The sequence below is a fragment of the Triplophysa rosa genome, linkage group LG4 (genome assembly GCF_024868665.1).
Source record: "Triplophysa rosa linkage group LG4, Trosa_1v2, whole genome shotgun sequence".
NCBI classification, from domain to species: Eukaryota; Metazoa; Chordata; class Actinopteri; order Cypriniformes; family Nemacheilidae; genus Triplophysa; species Triplophysa rosa.
Window position 1 is genome coordinate 30,759,668 of NC_079893.1, and position 26,399 is coordinate 30,786,066.

The 26,399-nt window shown below is 35.8% G+C and overlaps 2 protein-coding genes across 2 annotated transcripts; both read right to left on the bottom strand.

Annotated features, from left to right (window-relative positions):
• Positions 1-4,953: 4,953 nt before the first annotated feature.
• On the bottom strand, positions 4,954-10,736 carry LOC130553190 (GTPase IMAP family member 8-like). Its single transcript, XM_057332001.1, has 6 exons — positions 10,419-10,736; positions 8,930-8,961; positions 7,524-8,150; positions 7,337-7,417; positions 6,673-6,774; positions 4,954-6,557 (listed from the first exon to the last, which is right to left on the bottom strand). Exons 2-6 carry the CDS (start codon positions 8,931-8,933, stop codon positions 5,653-5,655), a joined length of 1,719 nt encoding a protein of 572 aa, XP_057187984.1. The 5' UTR covers positions 8,934-8,961; positions 10,419-10,736; the 3' UTR covers positions 4,954-5,652.
• A 3,697-nt stretch (positions 10,737-14,433) lies between these two features.
• On the bottom strand, positions 14,434-21,727 carry LOC130553229 (galectin-4-like). Its single transcript, XM_057332081.1, has 8 exons — positions 21,552-21,727; positions 21,026-21,108; positions 17,585-17,783; positions 17,337-17,456; positions 16,207-16,236; positions 15,904-15,992; positions 15,498-15,654; positions 14,434-15,342 (listed from the first exon to the last, which is right to left on the bottom strand). Exons 1-8 carry the CDS (start codon positions 21,573-21,575, stop codon positions 15,196-15,198), a joined length of 849 nt encoding a protein of 282 aa, XP_057188064.1. The 5' UTR covers positions 21,576-21,727; the 3' UTR covers positions 14,434-15,195.
• Between the last annotated feature and the right edge of the window lie 4,672 nt (positions 21,728-26,399).

Here is a 26,399-nt window from a genome sequence, read left to right on the forward strand (position 1 = left end):
GAGGTTAATTCTCACATTGACAAATCAATCATTTCTAACATCCCAGCACAGTGGTTCCCAACTCCAGTCCTCAGGGCCCCTGACAGAATATTTTCGATGTCTCCCTATTGAACGCATGAACAAGCTAATGAGATAATGAAGTGATGATTGAGTCATTAATGATGAACACCTGCTGTTAACAAACACAATCACTGAAGAAAACATCAACAATGAGAAGTCACCATAATAGTGTTTAGTGTTTCCTTTAGTTGGGCTCTTATCATTGATTTATTATGTCAAGTTATTCGTTAGCTGTATTTCTGAAGCATATTTATAACAGCCTGACAAAAGACAAAATTTATTGGTTCTCTTTCTGGTAGTAATAGGCACAGTGGTAGACTTTTTGTTTTAGCGGAGATGTGTTTTGTCATTGTCTGACATAATATTGTGCATTACGCTGTAATATCACAGTTTGGTCAATTCGATGATGAAAATATTTTTTTACTATCAGAAACAAATATCACATGAACAATTCAGACATCAAGAATCAGCTCATGACACTCAACAGTGGTGACACTCAACAAAAGAGAGCTTCATGCTGCAATGCATTGTGGGTAACAGCATAGAACACAACTCATCCATGACTCCCAGCATGCATTGCGGCATGAGGGAAAAAATACAACTCAACTTTACTTTTGTCACCATTGTTGAGATTCATTAGCTGATTCTTGATGTCTAGAAGATTCAACTGCAAAACCTTTTCAAAACCTGTTATAACAGAGATGTACATTGGGGGATTTATGTCTAACAAATTACATGACACTCAAACATAATTTGTGCAAGTAATTCTGACAACGGGAGAAAATTATTTGTTTTTTTATTTCTTGTTATAAATGTGCTTCAGAAACACACAATCCCAGCTAACAAAAAACTTCCATAATATATCAAGGTTAAGAGCCCAACTAAAGGAAACACTAAACACTGTTATGGTGACTTCTTATTGATCGTGTTTTCTTCAGTGATTGTGTTTGTTATCAGCAGGTGTTCATCATTAATGACTCAATCATCACTTCATTATCTCATTAATTATCTCATTAACTTTAACTCTGCTTCAGTGTTACTTTTTAACACTCTGAGTGAGAATTATATAAACACTAAACGTGTTAAATTAACACTGGAGGTTTTGCTGTGTATTATTATTACTATTTGCACTCCCATTTTGTTTTGGTCTTCGAGTCTGTAAAAAGTCACTAAACTGAAAAAATAAAACTGTTTCATGTTTCAAAAGTTTCATGTCAAGTAATTTGTAATGTAGTCTCATTACATTTCATGAAATTGGTATCGGATAAAGTATTGTTCAGGAACCGGTATCGAAGTCAAGGTATCGGCATCGGGATCGATATCGAAAAAAATTAACGATACCCAGCCCTACTGATGAGGATGAGTCAGATATAGTATCTGAAGAAGATTCAACTGAGCTGTCACTAGAGGAATCTGAAGACAACACAGTTGCCTGCCTTGAACCTGTGTCCTGTCTTTTAAGAGCTGTTAAAATGGATACAAATACATACATAAGGCTCACATATTGCATCACATAGGAACATAACATGACTCAACTGTACTATCCACCTTTTTCTTATGCCCAGACACTTCGCGTGAATTATGTGGGTGCAGCTTAAACAATCATTGAAAGACTACACAATAATTTGCTTAAAACAGAGAAAAAAGGGTACAATGAGATGTCATTATTCTACTCACGTTCAACCATCAAAAAGGAAAATGTTCATTCATTGTGTCATTTAAATGTGCATTCATTTATTTTGACAGTTTCCTCCCTGAATAAAAAGTTAATATAATAGGGATATTTTTAAATGCATAAAATATATTTTAAAGCATCCAAACCTGAAAATAACATTTTTGAATACATGTTCTGTTTTGTGAGACTTACCTGACGCCAGTTGCTCTTTTAGATAGGTTCCTCGGCCCAGATGTGGTCCACACACCGCTGTTTGATTGTGAGTAGAGAAATGAATGTGGCCCAGATGTGGCCCACTTTGTGAAAATTGAAGGAGAAACTGAACCGTGAAAAAGATTCCTTCATGTTTGTTATGTATTGTTTATGTAACTCACTGACGATGAGTCTTTGTTTAAGTTCAGGTTTATGTTCAAGTCAAGTCTTCGTTGTGTTTTAGCTTTGTATCTATTTCTTTTTTCCAATAACCTTTGGTGTATTGCATTCTTTAAATCAACTACAAAACATTATTCCGATTTTTAACTATTTAAGTGAAACATGTTGAATAAAGTAAATTCATGCAGTAAAGACATGTTCTTTTTGCTCACCAAGCTACTTGTGTTTTTGCCGCAGAGCCAAAAAGGTTATGATTTCAAAAATGAAAAATACACTGCGAGTAAATAAATAAATGAATTTATGCATTGCAATTATCATCATTTTGGATTCAGTAGAAGTTCAGTTGGCATCTCTGCTGTGTCTAAATTGACTTTGCTTTAATTCATTTATTATAAAGACGCTAAGCGTGCTAAGTGAAAATGCATTTATCTATTTTGCCACCAGTCTTTGATAAGAACCTCAATAAAGATTCATTCTACTCTTTCACACTGACATGCATTTCATCCCAGATAGCAACCAAACCAGCAAATTGTTGCGGCCCAAATCCGGCCCACACCTTACTCCCCATAACCCCTCATCTGGCCCACATACCGTGTGGAATGATGGCACTTGGGTGGACCGCTCCTGTTTGCCAGGTTTGGGCCACAAGCAAGCCAAAGCAATGCCGCATGTCAGCCAGAAACAAAACAAATAAAGCAGAACTGACCCAAATATAATCAACAGTTCATTTCAATTCTGGCCCAGATTTATCCTAAAACCAACACCTTTCTGTGCTCCTGTTTGACAGAATTTGTATTGAGTTTCATTATTATTATAGTGATGATTGAGTCATTAGTGATGAACATCTGCTGTTAACAAACAGTATCACTGCAGAAAAGATCAAGAAAAACTTAAATTAAATTAAATTTACCCAGAGAAACACAACAACTACAACCTGAAACACAACCCAGCTAACAAACGTTTGTTATAAGAACGTTCCTTAGAGGTTTTTCATATGTTTGAATACGTTTTAAAATATATTTTAATGTTTTAAGAATATTATCATCATGGTGATCAGTGTTTCCTTGAGTTGGGATCTTGACCCTTGACTATTACTTTATTTGACCTGCTGAAACTGTGAGCTTTTAAAGTGCACTTATTATGGCCGTGCAAATGAGAACCTAACCAAACGGTGTTGGTATGGAACCATTGACACCACTGTGATGTTGTAATTTGATTCAGTACTCATGTTTGGATTGAGTGCTATGCTGTTCACCCTGAAAGAACATTATAAGATCAGAGAGTTTAATTGTATTTTTACGTCTAGAAAGATTTGTGAAAAATGGATGTTTATCAAAACACACTTTAAAATCACACAGACATCAAGAATCAGTTTATGAATCTCAGCAATGGTGAGAATCAACCAACTAATTTAGATAAACGGATCAACTGCAATGCATGCTGGGAATTATGAATGTATTTTTTAGTTTTGTGCTATGATCTTACCCAGCATGCATTGCAACATGAAGTTTTCGTTTGCTGATTATCACCATTGTTGAGATTCATACACTGATTCTTGATGTCTGTGTGTCTAAACTCATTTTTTTGTTTAAATATTTATTGGTTTCAGTTTTCACAAATCTTTCTAAACAGCAAAATGCATTAAAATCCCAGACGTAATAAGGTTCTTACAGGATCAGCAACACAGAAAATTACTCAAATTTAAACATGACAGTAATCTCAATGACCATCAACCAACAACATTTGATTAGATTATCTTTGGCATTACCATAACAAATGTACTTTAAATGTACATAGCTACAACGAACCTGAAGAGTAAAAGTCAAGGGTCAAGAGCTCAACTCAGGGAAACACTGATCACCATGATGGTGACTTTTGTCAGCTGGGAACATTCTTAAAACATAAAAAACTGACATTTTGAATATTTTAAAACGTGAAAAACCTCTAAGGAACGTTCTTATAACAAACTTTTGTTAGCTGGGTTGTGTTTCAGGTTGTAGTTGTTGTGTTTCTCTGAGTACATTTTTTTTTTTCAGTTTTTGTTGATCTCTTGTGCAGTGATTGTGTTTGTTAACAGCAGATGTTCATCACTAATGACTCAATCATCACTATAATAATAATGAAACTCAATACAAATTCTGTCAAACAGGAGCACAGAAAGGTGTTGGTTTTAGGATTAATCTGGGCCAGAATTGAAATGAACTGTTGATTATATTTGGGTCAGTTCTGCTTTATTTGTTTTGTTTTTGGCTGACATGCGGCATTGCTTTGGCTTGCTTGTGGCCCAAACCTGGCAAACAGGAGCGGACCACCCAAGTGCCATCATTCCATGCGGTATGTGGGCCAGATGAGGGGGTATGGGGAGTAAGGTGTGGGCCGGATTTGGGCCGCAAATATTTGCTATCTGGGTATGAACATCAAACTGAAGACAGATCATCTATTATTCTGGTTGAACCTTGTACCATCAGTGACAAAGACAGCACAACAGATCATTAATAAAAGCAGGAAGGAAAAGCAGAAAATATTCCCCATCAATGACGTGAAATAAAGATCAAGAGCACAAACTGACACTGGGCGAGTAATCGTTTAATTAATGATAAATATTGATCGCCAGCCTTTGACTAACTTATCACATGAAACCTATCAACAATCTGTTCCTTTTCTGTACATTAAATGAAAAAGGTTTAAAATAGAAACATTAATAAACAAAATAGCATTCATAACAAGCCTGCACATTAAAATGTTATTGGAAAGTGTATTTGGAAACATATTTAAATAAAGTTCATATTTATATCATATGTTTTACTTTTCTTTCAATTTCCAAAAGTCAAACATCTAAACCTTGAACATAAATAAACATCAAACATTAGCAAGTCTTTCTCTTTATTGAAAAACAACAGTCATTTGCAAATGTACTCCCTGTGCAAAGCATGCTGGGAACTGGACATAATGCTACTTTAAAGGTGGAATGGTGGATTTGAATTTTAAAATTGTAACATAAAAATGGATATTTTTAACGTTCCCTGAATCAACACTGGATATTTGGAGATTCTTCAACAACAAAAATCTGTTATTTGAGCGTTTCGTACAATTCATCTCGATTAGGCTACAAAATCACTAATAGTAAAAGAACATGAAGTATTTCAAATAGAACAATTTTGGTTTGTAACTTGATTAAATAATGCAAAGGTTATTTATTTTTATTTTTATATCAAGCATAGTAGAATCACATGGCATTTGTTATTTTAACTTTTTTAACAGTACATGAGGAGTGGCATTATTCCACCAGTTATAATGTAGTTATGGTGCCCCCACGTGGATTTCAGCAGCAACTGCAGTCCAAAAATCAACCATATGACCTTCAGCACCATTTTGTTCAGATGACACAGAACAGTTGCAGTTATTTCACAGTTAAATGAATCAACATCCTTCACTCAGAAATAGTCAATAACAAAAATTAAATGGACATATAGTAAATTATATAACTTACATTCTAAGGGTGTAAATGTAGTTTTCTGTTTATTTATCGCATTATGGGTTTTATCTTAATCTTTCATATTTGCAATGAGGGCTGCTAAAGCAGCTTTTCTCCTCATAGACATGTTCCTGACTAACTCCTTTGCTCTCGTTTCTGCACTTATCCTTTTCAGTTTCTGTTCTTCCTCTCTTTTTCTCTGCTCTTCCTCTTTCTGTCTCAGTTGTTCTTCTCTGTTCTTCACCTGCTCCTCGCGGTTTCTCAGTTCTTTCTCCAGGTTTCTCAGTTCCTCCTCTCTGTCTCTCTGCTCTTCCGTCTTTCTCTGTTTTTCACACTTTCTGGATTCTTTCTCTTTCTTTCTCTCCTGCTCTTTGTCCGCTTTTCTCTGAGCTTCCTGGTACAGTTCATTGGTGTAATGTTCTCCTCCGTTCCTCTCCACCAGTCTGTCTATCTTCTCGAACAGTTCAGTAACCTGCCTTCGGTTTCTGTCTTTGTTGTTAAACACGTGATATCCAGCTTTACACTGATCCACCAGATCTTTCAGCTGTTTGTTTCTCTTCAGGAAGTCTTGGATGGGTTCGTCCAGCTGATCTCCTCGAGTGAACAGAACCATAGTGTAGTTCATCGCGTCTTCTGAAAACACCTCCTGGATCCATTTCACCATGTCCTTCAACTCCTCTGTGTATTTCACATCCAGTCTGATGATCAGCAGAAACACATGAGGACCAGGAGCAGACTTGTAAAGACAATTCACAATCTCAGAGTTCAGATGCTCTGTAGTCATCGATGTGTCAAACAGTCCCGGATTGTCGGTCACTGAGATGTTTCTTCCATCTACTGTGTTCTGATGTGTTTCAGACAGCGTGGTGACAGATCCACAACACATTTCTACTTTAAACAGATCTCTTCCCAGGATGGTGTTCCCTGATGCACTCTTTCCATTTCCAGACGTACCGAACATAACCATCCTGAGATCTAACATGATCGAGCAGAGAGAGAAAAGAAAAGTGACTTATAATTCAACTAGAATGATCTGACTTGAAAGACATCAAGAAGTCTGATAAGAAGAGAAAGGGGATGTGGATGTTACCTTGAGGTCTTGTGTGAGGTTGATGAATTACACCAAAGGCTTTATTTTCATGCTTTTCATGCACAGGTGATGTTACCGGTGGCGTCAGCGGGAGTTTGCGGTCTGACCAGACAAGAGAAAAGATGCTGATTTAGAATAAACATGATCGGACTGTCCTTACCCACGCAGAAAAAAATGATATATAGAAACATATGTAAAACACATATAAAAAGAAAACATATCATGTATGGGTTCTACAGATATAAAAATATATGTCAAATTTGTAGATATATGCAACATATATTTCAAAATAGTACAATAGTGGCAGTTTTCATATATGTCACAAATATGTTCTCAAATACATTAATATATGAGTCATTTTAAAGAATACGTATATAAAATATATATATATATATATATGGATAAAACATATTAATCATTACCATTAGTGTTTCATTTAGTTGGGCTGTTGACTATTTGACATATCGCTTTATATCTGGAAACCATGTGTGAACGTGTTTTACCCATCCATATATTTTTTTCGGTGTGGGATGTCATATTAACTATGAATATCAATAAAGTGATTTATCTTGGAATCCTTTGTTTGCTAAGAAACTGAATCTGAAAATAAGGAATCTGATGAGAAGAGCAAAGCACTTCATGAAGATGTTTGTGAGGATGTTACCTCGAGGTCTTGGCTGAGGTTGATGTTCATGCGGTCTGGTCACAGGAGATGTTACCGGTGGTGTCAGCGGGAGTTTGCGGTCTGACCAGACAAGAGAAAAGATGCTGATTTAGAATAACCGTGATCTGATCGTCCTTAAGCAAACATTTTATATAAGATAAACACTTCACAAGTATACAACACTTACCTGTTTGCATCTGAACTTTCTCCTTCTGCTCTTGTTTTTTCTGTGGTATAAACTTTACGTAATTGTCAATGATGTAATGCTGGTTGTCGTTCTGTTTGACCATGTCATTCATCTTTTCCAGAAGTCTTGTTATTGTTTCACTTTCACTGTTTATCACATAATATTTACTTTTAAAATGGCTGATGAGTTCCTTAAATTTCTTAGTGAGTGAAAACGCTATCCAGTCTCTGTTTGACATTTGTTCTTTGATAAAAAGCACTCGAGTGAACCTAAACACTTGTACTCCAAAGTTTTTCTCAAGGTTCTGTATGATCTTTGTCACATCATCCTCTGTAAACGTGTCCGGATTGACTATGAGCAGGAAGACATGAGGACCAGGATGAGAGAGAGAAAGACTCTTCATCATTTCATTCTGTAGATCTTCATCAGTCAGTTCAGTGCTGAAGAATCCTGGCGTGTCAATAACTGAGATGTTTCTGTCGTCTGCTCTTCCTCTCTGTACTTCACTCACTCTGCTCTTCTCTTTAAACGCTTCTCTGCCCAGAATCATGTTTCCTACAGAACTTATTTCAGCTCCGTTCTTCCCCAACAACGAAATCCTGAGATCAGATGAATCAGTCGCACCCGCTGCAGAAAAAATACATTAAAACAGAGAATCAATGAAATGTGCCCTTAATGAAAGTGAAACTTCTGACTTAAATAGAAATAATAATAATATTTGAATTATATTTGAATTCTAAAGACATGCTTTATATTAGAGTTAAAATACTGTATAGCTGCCTACGCCCACAAGAGGGCGCAATACAATGAACGTATTACTAAATCATGCACTGCACTAAATTTAATGTTTTTTTTAATAATTTACTTCTGTAAATGTGTAACATTTTAATACAAAATTAATAAATCAAATATAATTTACTGAATTTCAATAAAAAGAAAATGAGGTGAGAAAAAGTGTACATCTAGATAAGTGGAAGTGGATCAGTAATAGACAAAACAACATTTCATCAAAAGAAAAACATTTAACATTTTGTCTGAGGACAAACACTTAATGTAGTGCATCCACAAAGTGTAAACACAAAATGGCAAATTATTCACTCATACATCTACATGTTGTTTGTCAAATCACCAGATTGATTTGTGTCGAATATGCAGATTATTTGCTATTGTTTGGAAAAGTTCCATTTAAGTGTGTCGTTTATTATTGTTCTATTATTTTCATTTTTTGTTTCATTTTGTATACATTGTTAATTTATTGTGAAAATAAATAATTTAATCTCAGGTTATATCACCTACAACTACATAAGTAATTTTGATTTAAACCACTGTTGTTGCTTCCTTAACCCTATTTTAGAATATCTCTGATTTTTTTTAGAACGTTCTCTGACCGGAAAACTCACACTCACCCATTATACCTGAAGAAAATGTTCAGATAAACCTGCAACACAAAACATATTAGTATGTTTATAAAAAGCTTTAACACAGTGAGTGCACATTCAACAATGGCCCACAGTTGGGGAAGCACTGATCTATTTATACCAGAAGAAAATGAACACATCAATCAATGGTATGATGCTTGTTCAGCTAGACCGTCAACATTGTTTGGTACGTGTTTGACAGAGAGAATGTGAGCTTTTGGAATTTGTGTTCTGCATGTGATTCTTGAACACACACACGAAACAGTGAGCAGCCACCTAAAGCAACAGATCCTGCCGGTACTGAGACTCGGCCTTTGGGTTACAACCCTGCAAACAAAGGCAAGTCCAAAAGACGTCTTTTCTACATCTGTAGAGCCTTTTTATGACGTCTTCTGAACGTGTGCTATTGTTGTCCAGGTGATCTCTATAATTGTTTTGGACTAATATCACGATTGCACATGCAATTAATGTTGAAATTGAATTAATCCACAATTATTGTGATCAGTGTTTGCTTTAGTTCAGCTCTTGACTCTTATAATGCACTTTTAAGATGGGAACACTTTGCCATTACAGATGGCAATACTTCATGCTGCAATGCATGCTGGATGACAAAGTACAAAACTCATTCATAAATCCCAGCATGCATTGCAATTGATTTAATTATCTTAAGTTTTTGTAAATTGTTAGCATTTTTGAGGTTTGTGTGATGAGTGTTGATATCCAAGTGTGTCAAGGAAGAATTGTAGATAATTTTGACTCAATGTTTGTGCATTTGCTAGCCACAGCACTCACATCAGTCTTGTATGATCTACTTTTATCTAACCAAATTTTGACATTTTAATATGACTTAATAAATATTACAAGAGCAACTCTAACTTCTCTTCACCGTCTCTTTCTTTATTGACAAACAAGAATTATTTCTGAAACTCTATTGTCTATACTGAAAGAGGATTCATGTAATGACGGTCAAGTATTAAGGGCACAACTAACTGTTCACATTAGTGGTGGTTTAATTCATCTTCAACATTAACTGCAGATGCAAACTAATTATTCAACGCAATTATAGAGGTGATTACTGAGATCACCTTGGACTTCAATAACAGACCTTCAGAAGACGTCATAAAAACTTTCATTCTGGCTCCTCAGGGTACGTCTCTCCAACGCCGTCAACGATGTAGAAAAGACGTCTTTTGGACATGCCTTTGTTTGGTGGAAGTCCGACTCTTTAAACATTAGGCCACAACTGCCCTGCCTGTGCTTATTATTCATAATAAGCAAATTGTTCTCACGAGAAAGTAATTTGTGTGATCGATGATTGAACTTTTCTAAATGATAATTTAAATGCAGATGTTCAAACAGTGACATTTCTTCAAGGAGACAGAGTCTTACACAATTATATTAGACATTACAACAGGTTAGCTTGTTCTAATATGTATACAAATGTACAGAAATCTTTAGAAAGAGAGTAAAAACTCACTTGTTGTGAAGACGTGTGTTTGATGTGATGGTCAGGCTGAGAGTTCAGCTCTGAAGGAATCTTGTGTGCACATTATTTCCTCTGTTTTGGGACGGAATGAATATGCATACAAGCTCACGAAAAACAAAAATGAACAGCTCCTCCTCCCATCATTAAAAACTGAAACAACAGCAGAGAAGTATTTGTGTTTCAGTGATATATATATTAGGACCGTCCTCTTGGGGATTTCCAGGGGCTCAGGGCTCTGCTTTTCATTTAGATTATAGATGGATATTTGATCAAAGAATCTTTGTGAAAGTGAATTTCGACCCTCAACACTAGACACAACACATCACTGCACATCACTAACACCAAAGTATAAACACAGAGACCATCTGAATGTCAACCAAAAGCAGTAAATCATACTTTCATACTTTTCATACCATTACACAAACTCATATTTAAGTGGCTCAGATTTAACAATAAACTGAACAGAAGAATAAATAACTGGCACTTCCTCATAGGAACACTGGTTTACAAGAAACATACCTCTGTGCGTGCGTGTGATGTTATGGAAACAGATGCATGTTTGTACTCTCGGACTCTCTATAATCACCTCACAGTTAAAACACGTTATGTAACTCCCGAGTATAAAGTTCTTCTGGCTCACTTGTGGGCCACAACATGTTAGTTTCTGGCTCAGTGCTGGCAGGGTCCCCGGCCCAGATCTGGCCCACACACTGATGAACTGAAAAAGAATCATTCACTCAACTTGACTCATGAGTCATCTGAACAGAATCATCTTGTTGCTGTCATGATCGCACCAGAGGAGAATTAAACACAAACACCTTTGCAATGACCAAGTCTTTGTTTTCAAGTCACAAGTCTCAAGTCTTTGCATTTATGTCTCAAGTCCTCAAGTCATCGCAAGTCCCAAGTCAAGAGAGGCGAGTCCAAGTCAGGTTGCAAGTCCTGAATGTTAATGAACTGAATCAATATCACTTTTGTGCCCACAAAAATCACCATTATTGTGATCAGTGTTTGCTTTAGTTGGGCACCTGATCCTCGGCTTTTCCTCCATTGTCTTCGTAAGAACACTTGTGCACTAATATAGAGACGCTCAAGAATGGGTTAGTTGTGTTTATGCCGTTCTTCATGTCTTAGTAGTTCAGTTATTTAACAGTTTGTGTATATATTTGTTATTCCTAAAAAAATTCACATTGTCCAGTAATATAAGCTCATGTACCAATAGCAGAGAACTGACATTAACAGAGAACACAACCTCAGAATGAGTTCATCATTAATCAGAAATGAGCTTCTGCTTCTTTTGGTCCAACAATTATGCGTACTAAGCAGACGTGTTAACAGATTTTTGATCACTTTTATATTTGACTAAAAATAAGTTTGGTTTGATGTCATCACTATAGGTAGTAAATTTATGTAGCAAAGCATGCTGGGAGTCATAGATGAGTTGTTAACTATTGTGTTACCCAGCATGCATTGCAGAATTAAGTTATTTTTGTCACCATGCTTTAGAGTCTGCTTATTTATGTCTCTGTGGATCACAATCAACTTTTTTAGATAGTGAAATTAATGGTCACACATTATGATTCCAGTAAAGTATAAAAAGTTAAGAGAACTCAACTAAATGACACACTGATCACCGTAATGGTGACTTCAAACAAAACATTTGATTAAAATAAAAGCCTTTTATTCTCAACGAGATCTTTTATACACATCTCAAAGTGAAAGTGCCGTCTGTAATAAGTGAAAATGGTAATGGTGATTGTGTTTAATTCTTCTCTAATGTGTTCATCTGTTATTTACACTGTAAAAACAATGTAATTTTACAGAAACTGTTATTTTTTACAGATTTTCCACGTAAAATGTCAAAAAACGAAATTTACTGTTTTTTTGCAGATTTTTTAATGTATTTTTTGAAATACGGTCAAAAAACGTAAAATTACAGAATTTCTTTTTACAAGAAAAACAGGGGGAACGTGTAATTTTACAGGGAAAACCCAGTTTATATCTGGAACCTCAGCTGCGGCCAGCTGCCAGAAAATTTCAGGTTTTTTAACAAGATTTCTTATTTTTACAGTTTATTTTTGGAATACGGTCAAAAACTATAAAATTACAGAACAAGACACATTTACAAGAAAAATGGGGAAACCTATTTAATATATATCCTTGTATCCTATAATTTTACAGAAAACATATATATATATATATATTTTTTACATTATAGTTCTGTTTTTCCAGTTTACAGTAAATTTCCTGTTTTTTTTACAGATTTTTTTACAGTGTACACTTGATGTTCATCCAAAGCTGTGTGTAGAACACTGAGCAATATATCAAATGTGCTGTATACAGTAAACACACAGTTCCAGCAGTCAGAGGAAGAGAAGTCAAACACTGTAGAGTCAAGAGCTCAACTAAAGCAAACACTCTTCAACATAATGATGACTTCACATGACAAACCATCACATCTAAACCTCTAAACTCACAGTACAAGAGTAAGATCTGCCCTTTAATTTACGAGAGGGATAATTTTATAAACGAATTGGTCTTATACACCAACACAGTGTTGGTGGCTCACACAACATTCACTTATTTTGTCTATTCAAGGATCTGTTGTCAAAATAATATTTATACAACATACAACAAAGTCAATCCTCAAATATTTAAAACATTTGTGAGAATCAGCACACAAAGTCTTGCGTAACATGTTCCGCTGCAGAACTGAAAATGAAAGTATGAATGAAACGCTGCTCGCTCGCGACATCTGCTGGTCACAGGCGTGTAAAATGAAAGCAACAGAATTGAGACATTGCCTTCATAAAGGCAACTCATAAAGGTACTCCATTGCTTTATTATAAGTTTATATCAGCCATGAATTATTCACGATAAAGCACTAACCTTGAAAGCAAAAAATATCCATTGAAAATCAATTTTCGAGAAGTAAAATCATGTAAAGCAAAGGTCCTCAACTCCGGACCTCTTGATTCACTTTCCTGCAGAGTTTAGCTCCACCCCCAATCTATCACATATCTGAATATGCTCATATGCTACATAACTACTCGCTGCTTAATCATACATATTACACCTATTTCTTTAAACCATTGTAATTTTGTCACAAATCTAATGTCAGAACCACTGTGAAACACTGTAGTAAAACACATAAATTACCCAGAACTCCCTGAGCTCTAATTTAAGATCAGTCTGATTTGATAATGTAAGCATATTTGTAATGTCTACATTATTCACTATAGATCTGTAAATCTCATTTCAAACATCCTGCCGTCAGGGATGGGGATGTATTTCAAATACAAAATACTTAACCCTTAACATGCACAGGGCCCGTGGGCGGGTTAACACTTAAGATTTGTTTTAATTTAGTTGAAACTCACCATCATGGTGATCAGTGTTTCCTTGCGTTAGGCTCTCGACTCTAGATGTTTAAATGTTAGAATTCTTTAGGCTCTCTGTAACTGTGTGCTTTTAAAGTACATTTGTTTTGTCAATGAAAATAAGAACCCAGTCAAATGGTGTTGGCTATTGAAAAAGCCAACATCTCGTAGCTTGATTCACTGTTCTTGCATTGTGTGCTAATCTTGAAGAACAGTTTAGTGTGGTATTAGCTTGATGTGAAGGAAGATTTGTGATAACAGCATCCAAAATTATAGCTGAAATTACAGCAGCGTTTAGAATCACACAGACATAAAGAATCAGTGTATGAATCTCAACAATGGTGAAAAACACAAAAGAAAACCTTATGCTGCAATCAAATTTGGCTGATATATGGCTATGCCATGGGCTGTATGTGGCCAAGTTCTGGCGACCAGACCTGGTCCACTCATGGACCGTAATTCATTGCTGTATGTGGGCCACGTGAAAGTGGGTTGTGTGGCCCATCACTGGTCCAAACCAATTTTGCTATGTGGGAAGTATCTCTTTAGATATACTTACTCCCAGTAACAGAAGACTCCTCTATGAGCTGTCCGTCTACTTCAAAGATGTCAGTCAACAGACTTCCTTGTAGTTTTATAATGATAGGTTTTATTAATAACAATTGTCAAGGTTACAATCAATATACTTGTAACAAATAAAAGAAAAGCCTCAAGTCTGCAAATATCAATCTAATGCTCAAGGCAACCCAGTAGGCATCTAGCACCGGAGACTGTTCCGAAGCATCAGCATCTGATGAAATCATCTCAGTCTTTTATAGACAGTTTCTCAAGCCCCCACTCTTCTGATGTCATCGTGCGATTGGTAAATGCCTTTATCATTTGTCTATATAATGCCACCTTCTTCTTTATTAATCGTCTTCGGATTCTTCGACGCTGCTTTCTCCTTTGCTTGGCCTGCAAGAGACAACCCCTTATCTGATGGAATGCAATGCTGCTCTCTCGGGTACCAGATGCCATTCTTGCTAATACATTATTTCTCCTTTCTACTCTAGCATAATAAAACATTACTACAACAGTAACATTCCGTGTTTTATTTTCTTAAAAGAAAAGGTTCATATTCAATGTAATAATACTTAAACATGCATTTCTACTCAAAAGGTTATAACAGGTTTGGGTAAATATTTTCATGCAGTAAACATAGTATATAGTATTCCTTAGCCGGAGCTACGGGAGGTTATATTTGGGAGAATACATACAAGGTTGCATTTTTCTTATTTTACTCAACACTTAACATGCAAGCAAGCAAAACCAAATGAAATGATTAATAATCGCTGTAATGATATAAAGACATGATTTCAGAAAATGCATTTCTCCTGGAGGAATCCTCTCTAGGGCTGCACAAAGTTCAACTGCACATCACCACTGATCTCCAAAACATCAATGTCTTGTAGTTCAGTGTATTGATGAGTGTAAGTGTGAACTTGTTTGTCACTGGCAAACACGCTGTAATGATTCTCCTTGCAACAAATAGTCATCTGAAATGCAAGACAAAGTCAAATATAAAAATATTATTTAGGCTAAAAAAAGTTCAACCAACAAAACAAGAAGTGTCAGATTTTTTGTGCACTTCTAGTTGATCACATTGAGCATTTAGAAAGTATGTACATGGATTATAAAACTGCATGTCTACCTGAAAAGGTTGTCCTCTTGTAAATGGCATGTCTATATATTTTTCTGGTTTGCCCCACTCTCCATTCTCATAGTTGTTCAGCACAACAACATTCTTGTCTAAATGACAACAGTAGTTGAACGCAACTCCAGTTTTGTGCCGCAGATTAACTTCTAAACTGTGGGTGAAAAGAGAAGAGTACAGCTTCATTTCAATTAAGACATTCATTTACACATATCAATACACATCAATACACACTGTCTATATCTGAAAAACCTTTGTCGGCATGATGTGTCCAATAAATTAATAGCTCTTATAAGATGATCCAGCTCTGATTCTAGCATTGCAGGGGGAGATTTGTGGCAGATCTTTTGAAACCGAATATGTGTTATTTCATGTGCAACAAAGAGAAAGGCTGATGTCAAACCTTTGTGCATGCAGATAGACAAGTCCTTGGATGAGAATGGTTTTGCCAGCATACAGTCCACCATAGATGATGCTTTTGTACGGGACCCTCTGAATGGGGGTCAGAATAAACATTTATTATATGCTGTAATGGGATTAAACTACTGTTTAGCCCTTTTATCCACTTTGAATCATCTAAGTAATTGTATCTACAGCACATTGTGTTCAACAGTACGCAGCTTGCTTTAATCTTTTAACTACATGTAAAAAAATCACCATAATGAGATCATTTTCAAAATCACCATAATAATGTTAGATAACTTACGAACGTTCCTGGAATTGGAGCATACAGAGGCTGTAAGGAGAAACACAATTATCCATCAAAATACAGCTGTTAAATCAAACTGATTCAAAATATGTGGAAAAACTAGAATACGGGAGTGATTTTCAACAGCAATGTTGTATTGCAACTGAGCTGATATCACAGTGAACAGCACAGCTGTAGCATCATATCAGAGATCATTGATTTGGTTTGAAAGTTGGTGGGGACATAGATGAAAAAAATGTCTGCACGTGCAAAAAAAACTTTAGGAAGGTGCCTGATCAAACAAAACACTTCACTAATAAAGAACAAGAATCGGCACACAGCAGGCCCCGTAATTATTTATTAAAACACACAACATATCAACACTGTCACCGGAAACAACGTGACACAGTGTCTCCATTAGTATTAGAATTTTGCTCACACTGGATGCGATGCACCGCAACACGACACAACACCATTAACAACAAGCTGTTTGTCTTGTCAGTTACAAGAGAGCAAACAGAAATGATTGAATCAATATTTAAAGAGTAAATATTCCTTGATTTTTAAGGTCCAATTTTGGTTTATGTAATGTCCAACCACAAGTTTACATACATACAAGGTGTAAAAACTATTTTGTTATACATTAATTCAAATCGGACTAGGGCCAGACTCAGAGTTGACTCCGTTGTTTTCCAAGCCAAAAACTTTGTTAATCATTCACCTTCAGCTTTACAATTTGGCAGACTGCTTACATTCACACACAGCAACATTACACACTGCATGAAATGTACTTTTTAAACTAAGTTGATTATGTCAATTACATCAAATCAAAAACCCAACTAAACCAAACACTAACTGTGCGTGTGTTCACTACTCTCTGGATGGGTTAAATGCAGAGGTCACATTTCAGGTATGGGTCACCATATCTGACTAATAGGTCACTTTCATTTTCAAACCTGTATAATCACAATGATGGTGGTTTGATGAAATGTCAACATATTTCAGCATTAATCGCAGGTGTAAAAGTGATATTGATTCAATGTAATTAACAAATCACAATTTTGAACATGGACTCAATGGTCACTTGCTATCAGGGTTTGGTTTTCTCAATAGTGTTGAAGAGTTACACGCATATGTTTGTTTCTCACCTCAAGATACTGAACGAGAACTAAATTTACATCCACCATTCCACTCACACTGATGCTGTCCACGCGAGAGAACAAAACGCGGTGTTTGTACTCCGAGAAGGGTTTCCCATTGGCACTTATCTACAGTAGAAAAACAAACATTATTATCGCTCCAAAAGATAAACACCTGTGCTCATTGAACATATATATTTCTTGTCTGCCTAAGAATGTCAGAAAGTATTTACAGACAGAACTGAAGAACCAATAACCTTGTATGTCTCCTTGGTGACAAGGATCTGAAGAGCGAAGGATTGGCCTCGTGGGAAGGGACACTCATAGTCTTGTTCATAATTTGGGTCCCAGTGACCGTTCGTGAAGGTGTTGTGCACTACATAATCATGACCATTCTCATAGCGTGGGTTAACATGCAGAACGATATCAGAACAGTGCTGGAGGTCCACCTGAAATCTGAAGAAGATGAAACTGTAACAAAAATCATTCTGACTTTCACCTGATGGCTAGCAGATTTTCTATTTGAAAGTCTTAGTTTTGGACACTTAAACTGGAAAATTGGCTCCTTTTCTCAAGCTTTTTTATAAAACATCAAATGCATCCAATAAGGTGAAACATAAAACATTTCTGTATTTTTCTGGTTGACCAGATGACACTTTAATATAATTATTTTTGTATTTTGCATTTTGTAATTTTTTTATTACCTTTTAAATATTTTTTTACATTTTAATCATTTTCATGTAAGTCACTTTTCAGTACCGGTGTCCAGAGGTGCGAGCAAGTCAAGTTTCAAGTCAAATCAAGTCAGTGGTTTACCTCAGGTGTTCTCAATCCTGATCCTCAGGAACCCCCAGAATGTTTTAGATGTGTCTCTATATAAAACACCTGATTCAACTCATCTGCTAGTTACCTTAGATATCAAGAGAGCAGATGAAAACCACTGAATCAATGTTCATAATGGATGATGTGTCAATGCTAATGGAGTTTAATCAATATCACTGTTGCACCTGAAATTAATATTGAAAAAAATGTTGAAATTAAAAATACATCATTATTGTGATCAGTGTTTGCTTTAGTTGGGACCTTGATCCCTGACTTCGGTAAAGTTAAATCAATCTTCTCTTGCATTGCTTATAACCAGAGGTGGACGAAGTACACAACTTCCTTACTTGAGTGAAAGTACAGATACTACTGGTCAAATATTACTCCACTACAAGTAAAAGTTGCGAAGACAGATTCTTACTTAAGTAAAAGTACAGAAGTACGTGCTTTTAAAAGTACTCAAGTATTAAAAGTAAATTTCCTTTATGTCAGTTGTGCATTGTTTTATTGTCGTATACCTTATGCCTCTGAAGCAACCTACTGAATACACCGAGTAGCTCACAGTATCAGTGGTATTAAAGGAGTAGTTCACTTCAAATTTTGCAGTGAGCAACTCCTTTAAGAGTTTTATATGTTTAGCGCATATATGTTTAGTTTAGATATAATCCTGTATGATCATTTAGCCTAATTATCCTCATTAGCCCCCTAGGCCTATGTATTAATGAGCAGTGTTCTTTTATTTTGTATATTCCCTTTACCAGTTTTAGCAGCAATTTGCCAGTATGTAGTAAGGTTCTTGTAAATAGTAAAGTGTAGAAGCCATGTGTTTGTTGGATTTATTACCATTTGTATTACCATAATTTAACTACAAACATAAACGATAGCTAGTATAATGAAACTATGGTATTTTTAGTTGGTGTGGTTTTACTAAAGATTATTAATTGGAGTATGGTTCCTATATTTAGAAAATGGTAAATTTGTGGATACTGTGGTTTTACTGCAAATACCATACCTGCTGAAAAAAACTATGATTTTTTTAATTAGAATGAGATTTTTAAATTAAATTCCTCTTTGTAGTGTGTTTTGGGTTTTATTCCAATAGGATTTACCATCCCACCAATAAAATCCATCACATACAAATAGACAACAAGTATCCATAGTACAATTCCCATTATAACCATTAAATCCATTACATTTTATGTTGTGTTTTGGGCAGGGTTCTGTTGTTTTTATTTCAACAGGAATACTTCAACTATAGTTACTTCAGTAAAAACATCATTCATTTTCCAAATCGCTTTAAATGATACAGCAGCAGATCAGAAGTTAACATGCACGCGTAGCACAAGGTGTATGTGATGCTTATTTACCGTTTAGCCGTTATGCCGATCATTTTCATGACAATGTTTCTACGATCTTTGACTGATCGTAACTCACAGATGATTACACCACACTTTAACATGTGCCTTTTTCGTCTTTTATTGTTCTATTTGCCTTTTTAGAGCGCTATCAACGGTGTAGCAGCGCGTACGTTTACATTAGTTTAGCGGGGAAGATCCCAGAGTTGCCAGATTTGCGTTAAAAAAATCTGCCAAATGGCCATTCAAAGCTTGCCGGAAAACCGCGAGCTTAGAAAAACTGAAATACTTGGCAACAGTAAAAGGTCCTGGCAGATCGCAAGCCAGATAAATTGCGCACACAGGAAACCCCGCTGCATAGAAACCATTTTCTACTTTTGGACCTTTTTATAAATGTAGTGGAGTAAAAAGTATGATATTTGTCTTTCAAATGTAGTGAAGTTAAATTACAAGTACTCAGAAAAAATAATACTCAGGTAAAGTACAGATACTCAAAAAGTGTACTTAAGTACAGTACTCAGGCAAATTTACTTCGTTACTGTCCACCACTGCTTATAACAGTCTTTCGCTTCGAACACTTATTGCATTCATAAAGGAGTAAGTTACTTTTTTGATGGGTGTTGAGCTGTAATAAAGATGAGCCATTATACTTTATAAGGATGCCAATCCTTTTACAACTAAAGTAAATATTGTGGTTTACAAATGTAAAAGTACTGCGACTAAATATTATTTTTATTTTCTTTGACAGACTTAGACATCAACAATAGTGACAATCATCAAACTAATCCTGATTAATAGATCAACTGCAATGCATGCTGGGAGTCATGAATGAGTTTTGTACTACGATGTTACCCAGCATGCATTGCAGCATGAAGCTTTCTTTTGTTGAGTTTCATACACTGATTATTCATATCTAATTGATTCATTGAACAATTTTTTCTCTAGAGTAGTTTCTGTTAATTTACAATAGTTGCTGTACCATTATTGAACTTTTCTATGGTCACATGTTAAGAAAACAACACAATGCTGAGAAATTGCTACAACCAATGTCAGCTTACTTACGGATCTTAGTTTTCATTGTTTTAACAGATGTATTTTACACACTGTTATAACAGACAATGAACACTTAACACTAAAGTACAAGAGTCAAGGTCCCAACTAAAGCAAACACTGATCACAATAATGGTGGTTTGATGAAATCTCAACATCTTTTCAACATTAATTTCAGGTGCAACAGTGATATTGATTAAATTCCATTAGCATTGACACATCAACCATTATGAACATTGATTCAGTGGTTTTCATCTGCTCTCTTGCTATCTAAGGTAACTAGCAGATGAGTTGAATCAGGTGTTTTATATAGAGACACATCTAAAACATTCTGTCAGGGGGTTCCTGAGGATCAGGAATGAGAACACGTAAATCACTGACTTGATTCGACTTGAGACTTGACTTGCCCCCACCTCTGCCCGTGTCTATGAAATGCAGTATATAAACATGTCTTTTCTTGTCTCGCTTTACCTTTCGGAATCTGCCCAAACTCGTCCACATACAGTAATAATCATTCCTTCCAATAATCCCCCCTGGACCTCATAAGGTTTACGCTGTGTGGAAAATATTCATATCATATTAACACTTGTTTCAGAACATCAGAACATAAAACACACACATTCAAGAAACGAAACAAAAATATGAAAATAATAAAAACAATAAGCTCAATGGCAAATGTAACATTCTTAACAGTTTTTTAATCTTCCTTTTCTCAACGCATGGTTTAACATTTAACATGATTTAATCTTTAATCTTGAAGGCACTCAGTATAAAATCATCTGCCAAATATATAAAAATACAGTTCTTTACCATGTTTGTGTCCAAGGTTTGGCAATTCCAATCCAGATGATTATTATTCTAATATTAGTCTAAAACTAACCGTGTGAATCATTCACAAGAATAATAAAAGTGAGTAAATTGATAGAAATGCTGCTAATAAATCATTCCTGATCGACACAATAGGGTGAATCAGGATTTCAAATGATGGGATACTTACCGGATTGAAAACTGGCTGGAACATCGTGCTAACGGTTCTCTTCAGCTTGTGTTTAAGGATGACTGTCTGCAGTGTGTTTGTCAGGAGTGACTATACATCAGCCTTGAAATATAACCTGTATTAGTAAACTTCCGTTGGGTAGCAGTTGTTGCTTAACTGAACTGTGGGCTATGCAGGAACATGTTTCATGAGGGGCACGAAGACACCTGAAATATGACTGGTATGTGAATGCTTGCGTTTGCTGCCTGTTGTCTGTAAAGCAGTGTTGCCAACTTTTGAAAGACAAATAAGCAACTGCAGCTCCAAAAACAAGCCCAAACAAGCCCAACACTATTCATGATCATCAATGTAATTTATTATCAATTATTTATTATTAATGAACGAGCCTGGGTCATTTTAAACTGACACTACCCTGTTTGAAAAACACAAACATAAATTATTTTACAAAAATTAATTGAAAATCTCTGATGTGAGCAGTATAGGCCTGGAGAGATGGAAAAGGAGAAGATATAATGACCACTTAACGTAGCTGTAACAGCCACACATTTATAATAAAGTAAAACTGAACTATATGCATTTGATTTATACTTTTTGAAATTATATTCTGCATGGATCAATACATTTATTTAATACATTAAAAATGTTTGATGTTTACCTTATAGCCTAATAAATAGGGTCATCAATCCCTACCCCTTTGCTGCACCGTGATCAGATCTGAACGTTTCGTTCATTTTCACATTTCATTCTAATCGTGACAGATGTAATACATTTAGTTTAGTTGGTAGAAAAAAAGAGGCGGTGTGTTTGAGGACAAATTACGCTATTAACACGTGCTTAGGCTTGAATAACGCTGTGTAGCCAAACGCGCAGATCTACACTTTTAACATGTTTAATGATGTACCCGGTTATAAAATGCTTTTTATCTTTAAGTGAATATTTCATCTGTTTAGTATATTTACCTCCGATTACCCAAAGAGCGCCGATGATTACGTGAAGAGACCACTGTAACATTCTTGGCTTCTCTATGTTGCTTTACGTGCTTAGATCTGTTGTGTGACCTCCTGCGGCGCCGCGCAGACCAATCGGCACGTGACATCATAGTACCGCGAGAGTGATGCGACAGTAGACGTCTCTGTATGCTTTCAAATAGCTCTCGCGGTGCTGTGATGTTATGCTCTGCCGCATGTAGTACAAAAAGGCAACCTTCGAGCACACAGTGTTAATGGATTGAACAAAACAGCGACCATAGATGTAAAGAAACAAAGTTGCTTGTCAGGTTCAGAACAAGCAACCATATTTTTTTAAATAAGCCCAAAAACTCGCAACCCGCAACAAGTGATTTTTTAACGCGACTTGACAGAAAAAGAAGCCCAAGGTCGCGTATTGAAGCGGACTTGGCAACTATGCTGTAAAGCGTAATGCTCAACGTCATTGGATCAGAGTCCTGTCAATCACACAGTAGGCGTGTTCGACTTCATGATGTCATTCACCAACAGTGGTCCCAAAACGCGGTTTTCCTGCACAATACACTCAATGCACGGCCACTTCCGCGTTTACATTCAGGGGGCGAAAACATCCGCTGCCCCAAGGGAAGCCGTTCATCTCTACCTAGAGCTGTGAACATGACAGAGGAGAAGGTTCATATTTGTACTCGCTGCTTGCACAAAATTTGCCGGATTACAATAAACGATATTTGTCAGCATTGTGAGACTGTCAGCATCAGGCATTTTACTCAGGGGTGCCCAAACTCAGTCCTCGAGGCCGGTGTCCTGCAGAGTTTCTCTTCATCCCTAATCAAACAAATCAAACACACCTGCATGTAGCTTCCCTGATAGCAAGAGAGCGATGAAAACTATTGAATCAATGTTAAAAACTGTTGAATCCTCAATGTGTTGTTGTCAGCCACCATTATTGTGATCAGTGTTTGCTTTAGTTGAGTTCTTGACTCTCGTGTTTTAATGTCAAGTTTTCATTGTCTGCTGTAACAGAGCTGAAATATGTTTGTTGAGGTAATGAGAAACAACATCCATTAGAATCAGCTGAAGGTGGATGTTGTTGTGAGGTTATATATATATGTAGCTCATGAGAGTGATGTTTTATTAGTGTTTTAAGTTTCTGTGATACTTCTGTGTGATTAAAGCAGTGGTGAGGTGTCAGAATTTTATTCATTTACAGGAAATATTCCTTACATTTGTCTTGTTGCTGACTCAATTAGACACGAGGAATCGGTGTATGAAGCTCAGCAATGGTGACAATCAACAAAATAAAACTTCATGCTGCAATGCATGCTGGGTAACATTTTAGTGCAAAACTCATTCATGACTCCCAGCATGCATTGCAGTTGATCTGTTTATCTGAATTAATTGGGGATTGTCACCATTGTTCAGATGTGTATGAAGAGTGTTGATGTCTAAGCGTGTCACTTGTGTTTATTTGGTCACAGTAACTTCTCACTAGTGAACCAGAACATTTCAATCAGTCATGAAGATCAGATTCAAGATTGCATGAGTTCTCATCTTTAGATTCACAGTAACAGTATACTGCACCATCTCTAGTGTAAAACATCTCTTTCTTTATAAACGCACACGTGTTCTCACAGAAACACTACTGTAAGCACTTCAAGAGAAGCGAGAACTAAATGAAGAAGAGTCAAGAGCTCAACTAAAGCAAACACTGATCACAGTAATGGTGGTTTGATGAAATGTCAACTTTTTTTCAACATTAATTGCAGGTGCAAAAGTGATATTGATGAAATGCCATTAATATTAATATCAGCACATCTGAACATAGATTCAATGGTTGCTTGCTGTCAGAGTTTCTCTTGATCTTGAGGATGTTGATGAGTTTGTTCAGGTGTGTTTGATTTGTTTGAGTAGGGTAAGAGCTAAACTCTGGACCACACTCTGCACGAGTTTATCAGAGGCGTTTAGTACTCAAGTATTTTACTCAAGTACATTTATCCACTATCTTTATATACTTTACTGTTTTTCCTTTTGGGAAAATGTAGTGTACTTCACCACATTATAAAGCATATACATATGTAGTTTAATCCACCACATTTCATAAAACAATTTTTGATATGTTTTTTACCTTAAATACTCAAGAACATTAAAAATCTCCTATCTTACTTTTACTCAAGTAAAATGATTGTTGAGTGAATTACTTGAGTAAAAGTAAGAAAGAACTTTGACTTTTAATGTACTTTCTTAAATGTAAAAATTGCCATGTAGTTTTCAAATGCAGTTGAGTAAAAAGTATGATATATGCCATGCTTTATAATGTATGGAAGTAAAACATTTCCAAAGTAAAAACACTAGTAAACAAAAGTAAAGATACTTGATCCCTGAGAGTAAAATACTCAAGTACTATACACCTCTGCATATGGCTCTATGCAGGTTTGCTGTAAAGAAACAGACATCGCTTGGCTCATAAAAGGTATATTGTTTAAATACTGAATCGGTTTTTAATTTGTTGTTACACAATTCACCTTAAGTTGATGACATTGATTTTTTTAAATAAATTTTAACGTTCTCACTGACCTCATTGTTATGTTACGCGTGTGATTTTCAAATCATTAATACTAGGCTATATGTATTTTCTCAGCTCCCAGTCAGAATCAGATGACAGGAGATCAGGGAGAGGACGACATGTTTCAGAATTATGATGAAGTCAGAGAAGACACAAAGTTTAGGAGCAGGACACACCAAAGGAAAGCTGTGACCCAAAGCTTCAGTTTATTGTTTTAATAATTTTGTGAAGTTTTCCAAGGATCACAGACAAAGTAGTACTGTAACCACAAGAAATATGAGAAATGGTTAAGAGCCGGGATAACATGAGAAGCACAGGGACATCTTTTGAAATAGTAGTGAGCATTTTTACTGTGTATTGTGAGAATTTCATATAGTCCATTCATTTTAATCATTTTAAACATTTTACTTTACAATATTCCACTATGAAACCTTATTTAAATCAAAAGCATTTGTTTGACGTATTTAATAGTTTTTGTATTTGCATTTTACCAGACAATTTCTCTGTATCAATTATTATATACAAGCTTACATTAATACATAAATAAATAGTTACACACAAAAAGTACACACTAACTAAGATATGGATGACTGCACAAGCACATATAATGCATATTACGTACAGAAACAAATATGTACAGTACATTAATGTCTAAGTATAAATTTACATTATTTTTATTTACATCACAATTTGTACAAATAAAACCAAATTAATGTATCCAGTGTTACGTTTATTCTTTAGCATTAGCTAACGTTAGCGCTTTCACCAATAGACCATTTGATCTTCAGTAGCTGACCTGCTGTGGCTCAATCACAAGTGATGACAACAAACTGTAGTACCAGTTAAGGTTTAAATCCTTACGTGTAATAATGTAAATCCATGCTCGGAACATTATTAAATCTCTGTGAAGCTTCATAAAACGGGACACAGCCATGCCTGACGGAACCAGTCACGTGTGTATTTAAACGCTGCAGGTCATGACTAAACTAAAGTTTACATGTTTAATATATAGTATTTTAACAATATGATGTATTTCACTTATCTATATTACACGTTAATTCCCCCCAAAACGAGCGCTGGTAAAGCACATTTGATATGGGTGAACACAACCCGGAAGCTTTCCCGCCCCCTGAGATTTTACCGGAAATACATAGGCAGCACTCCATGCATTGAGCGAATTGCCGTATTCTAAGAATGCAATGCCCACAATTCATTGCAGCGTGAAGCTTTCTTTTGTTGAGTGTCACCACTGTTGAGTTTCACGAGCTGATTCTTGATGTCTGAATTATTCAGGTGATGTTTATTTGTAATAGTAGAATA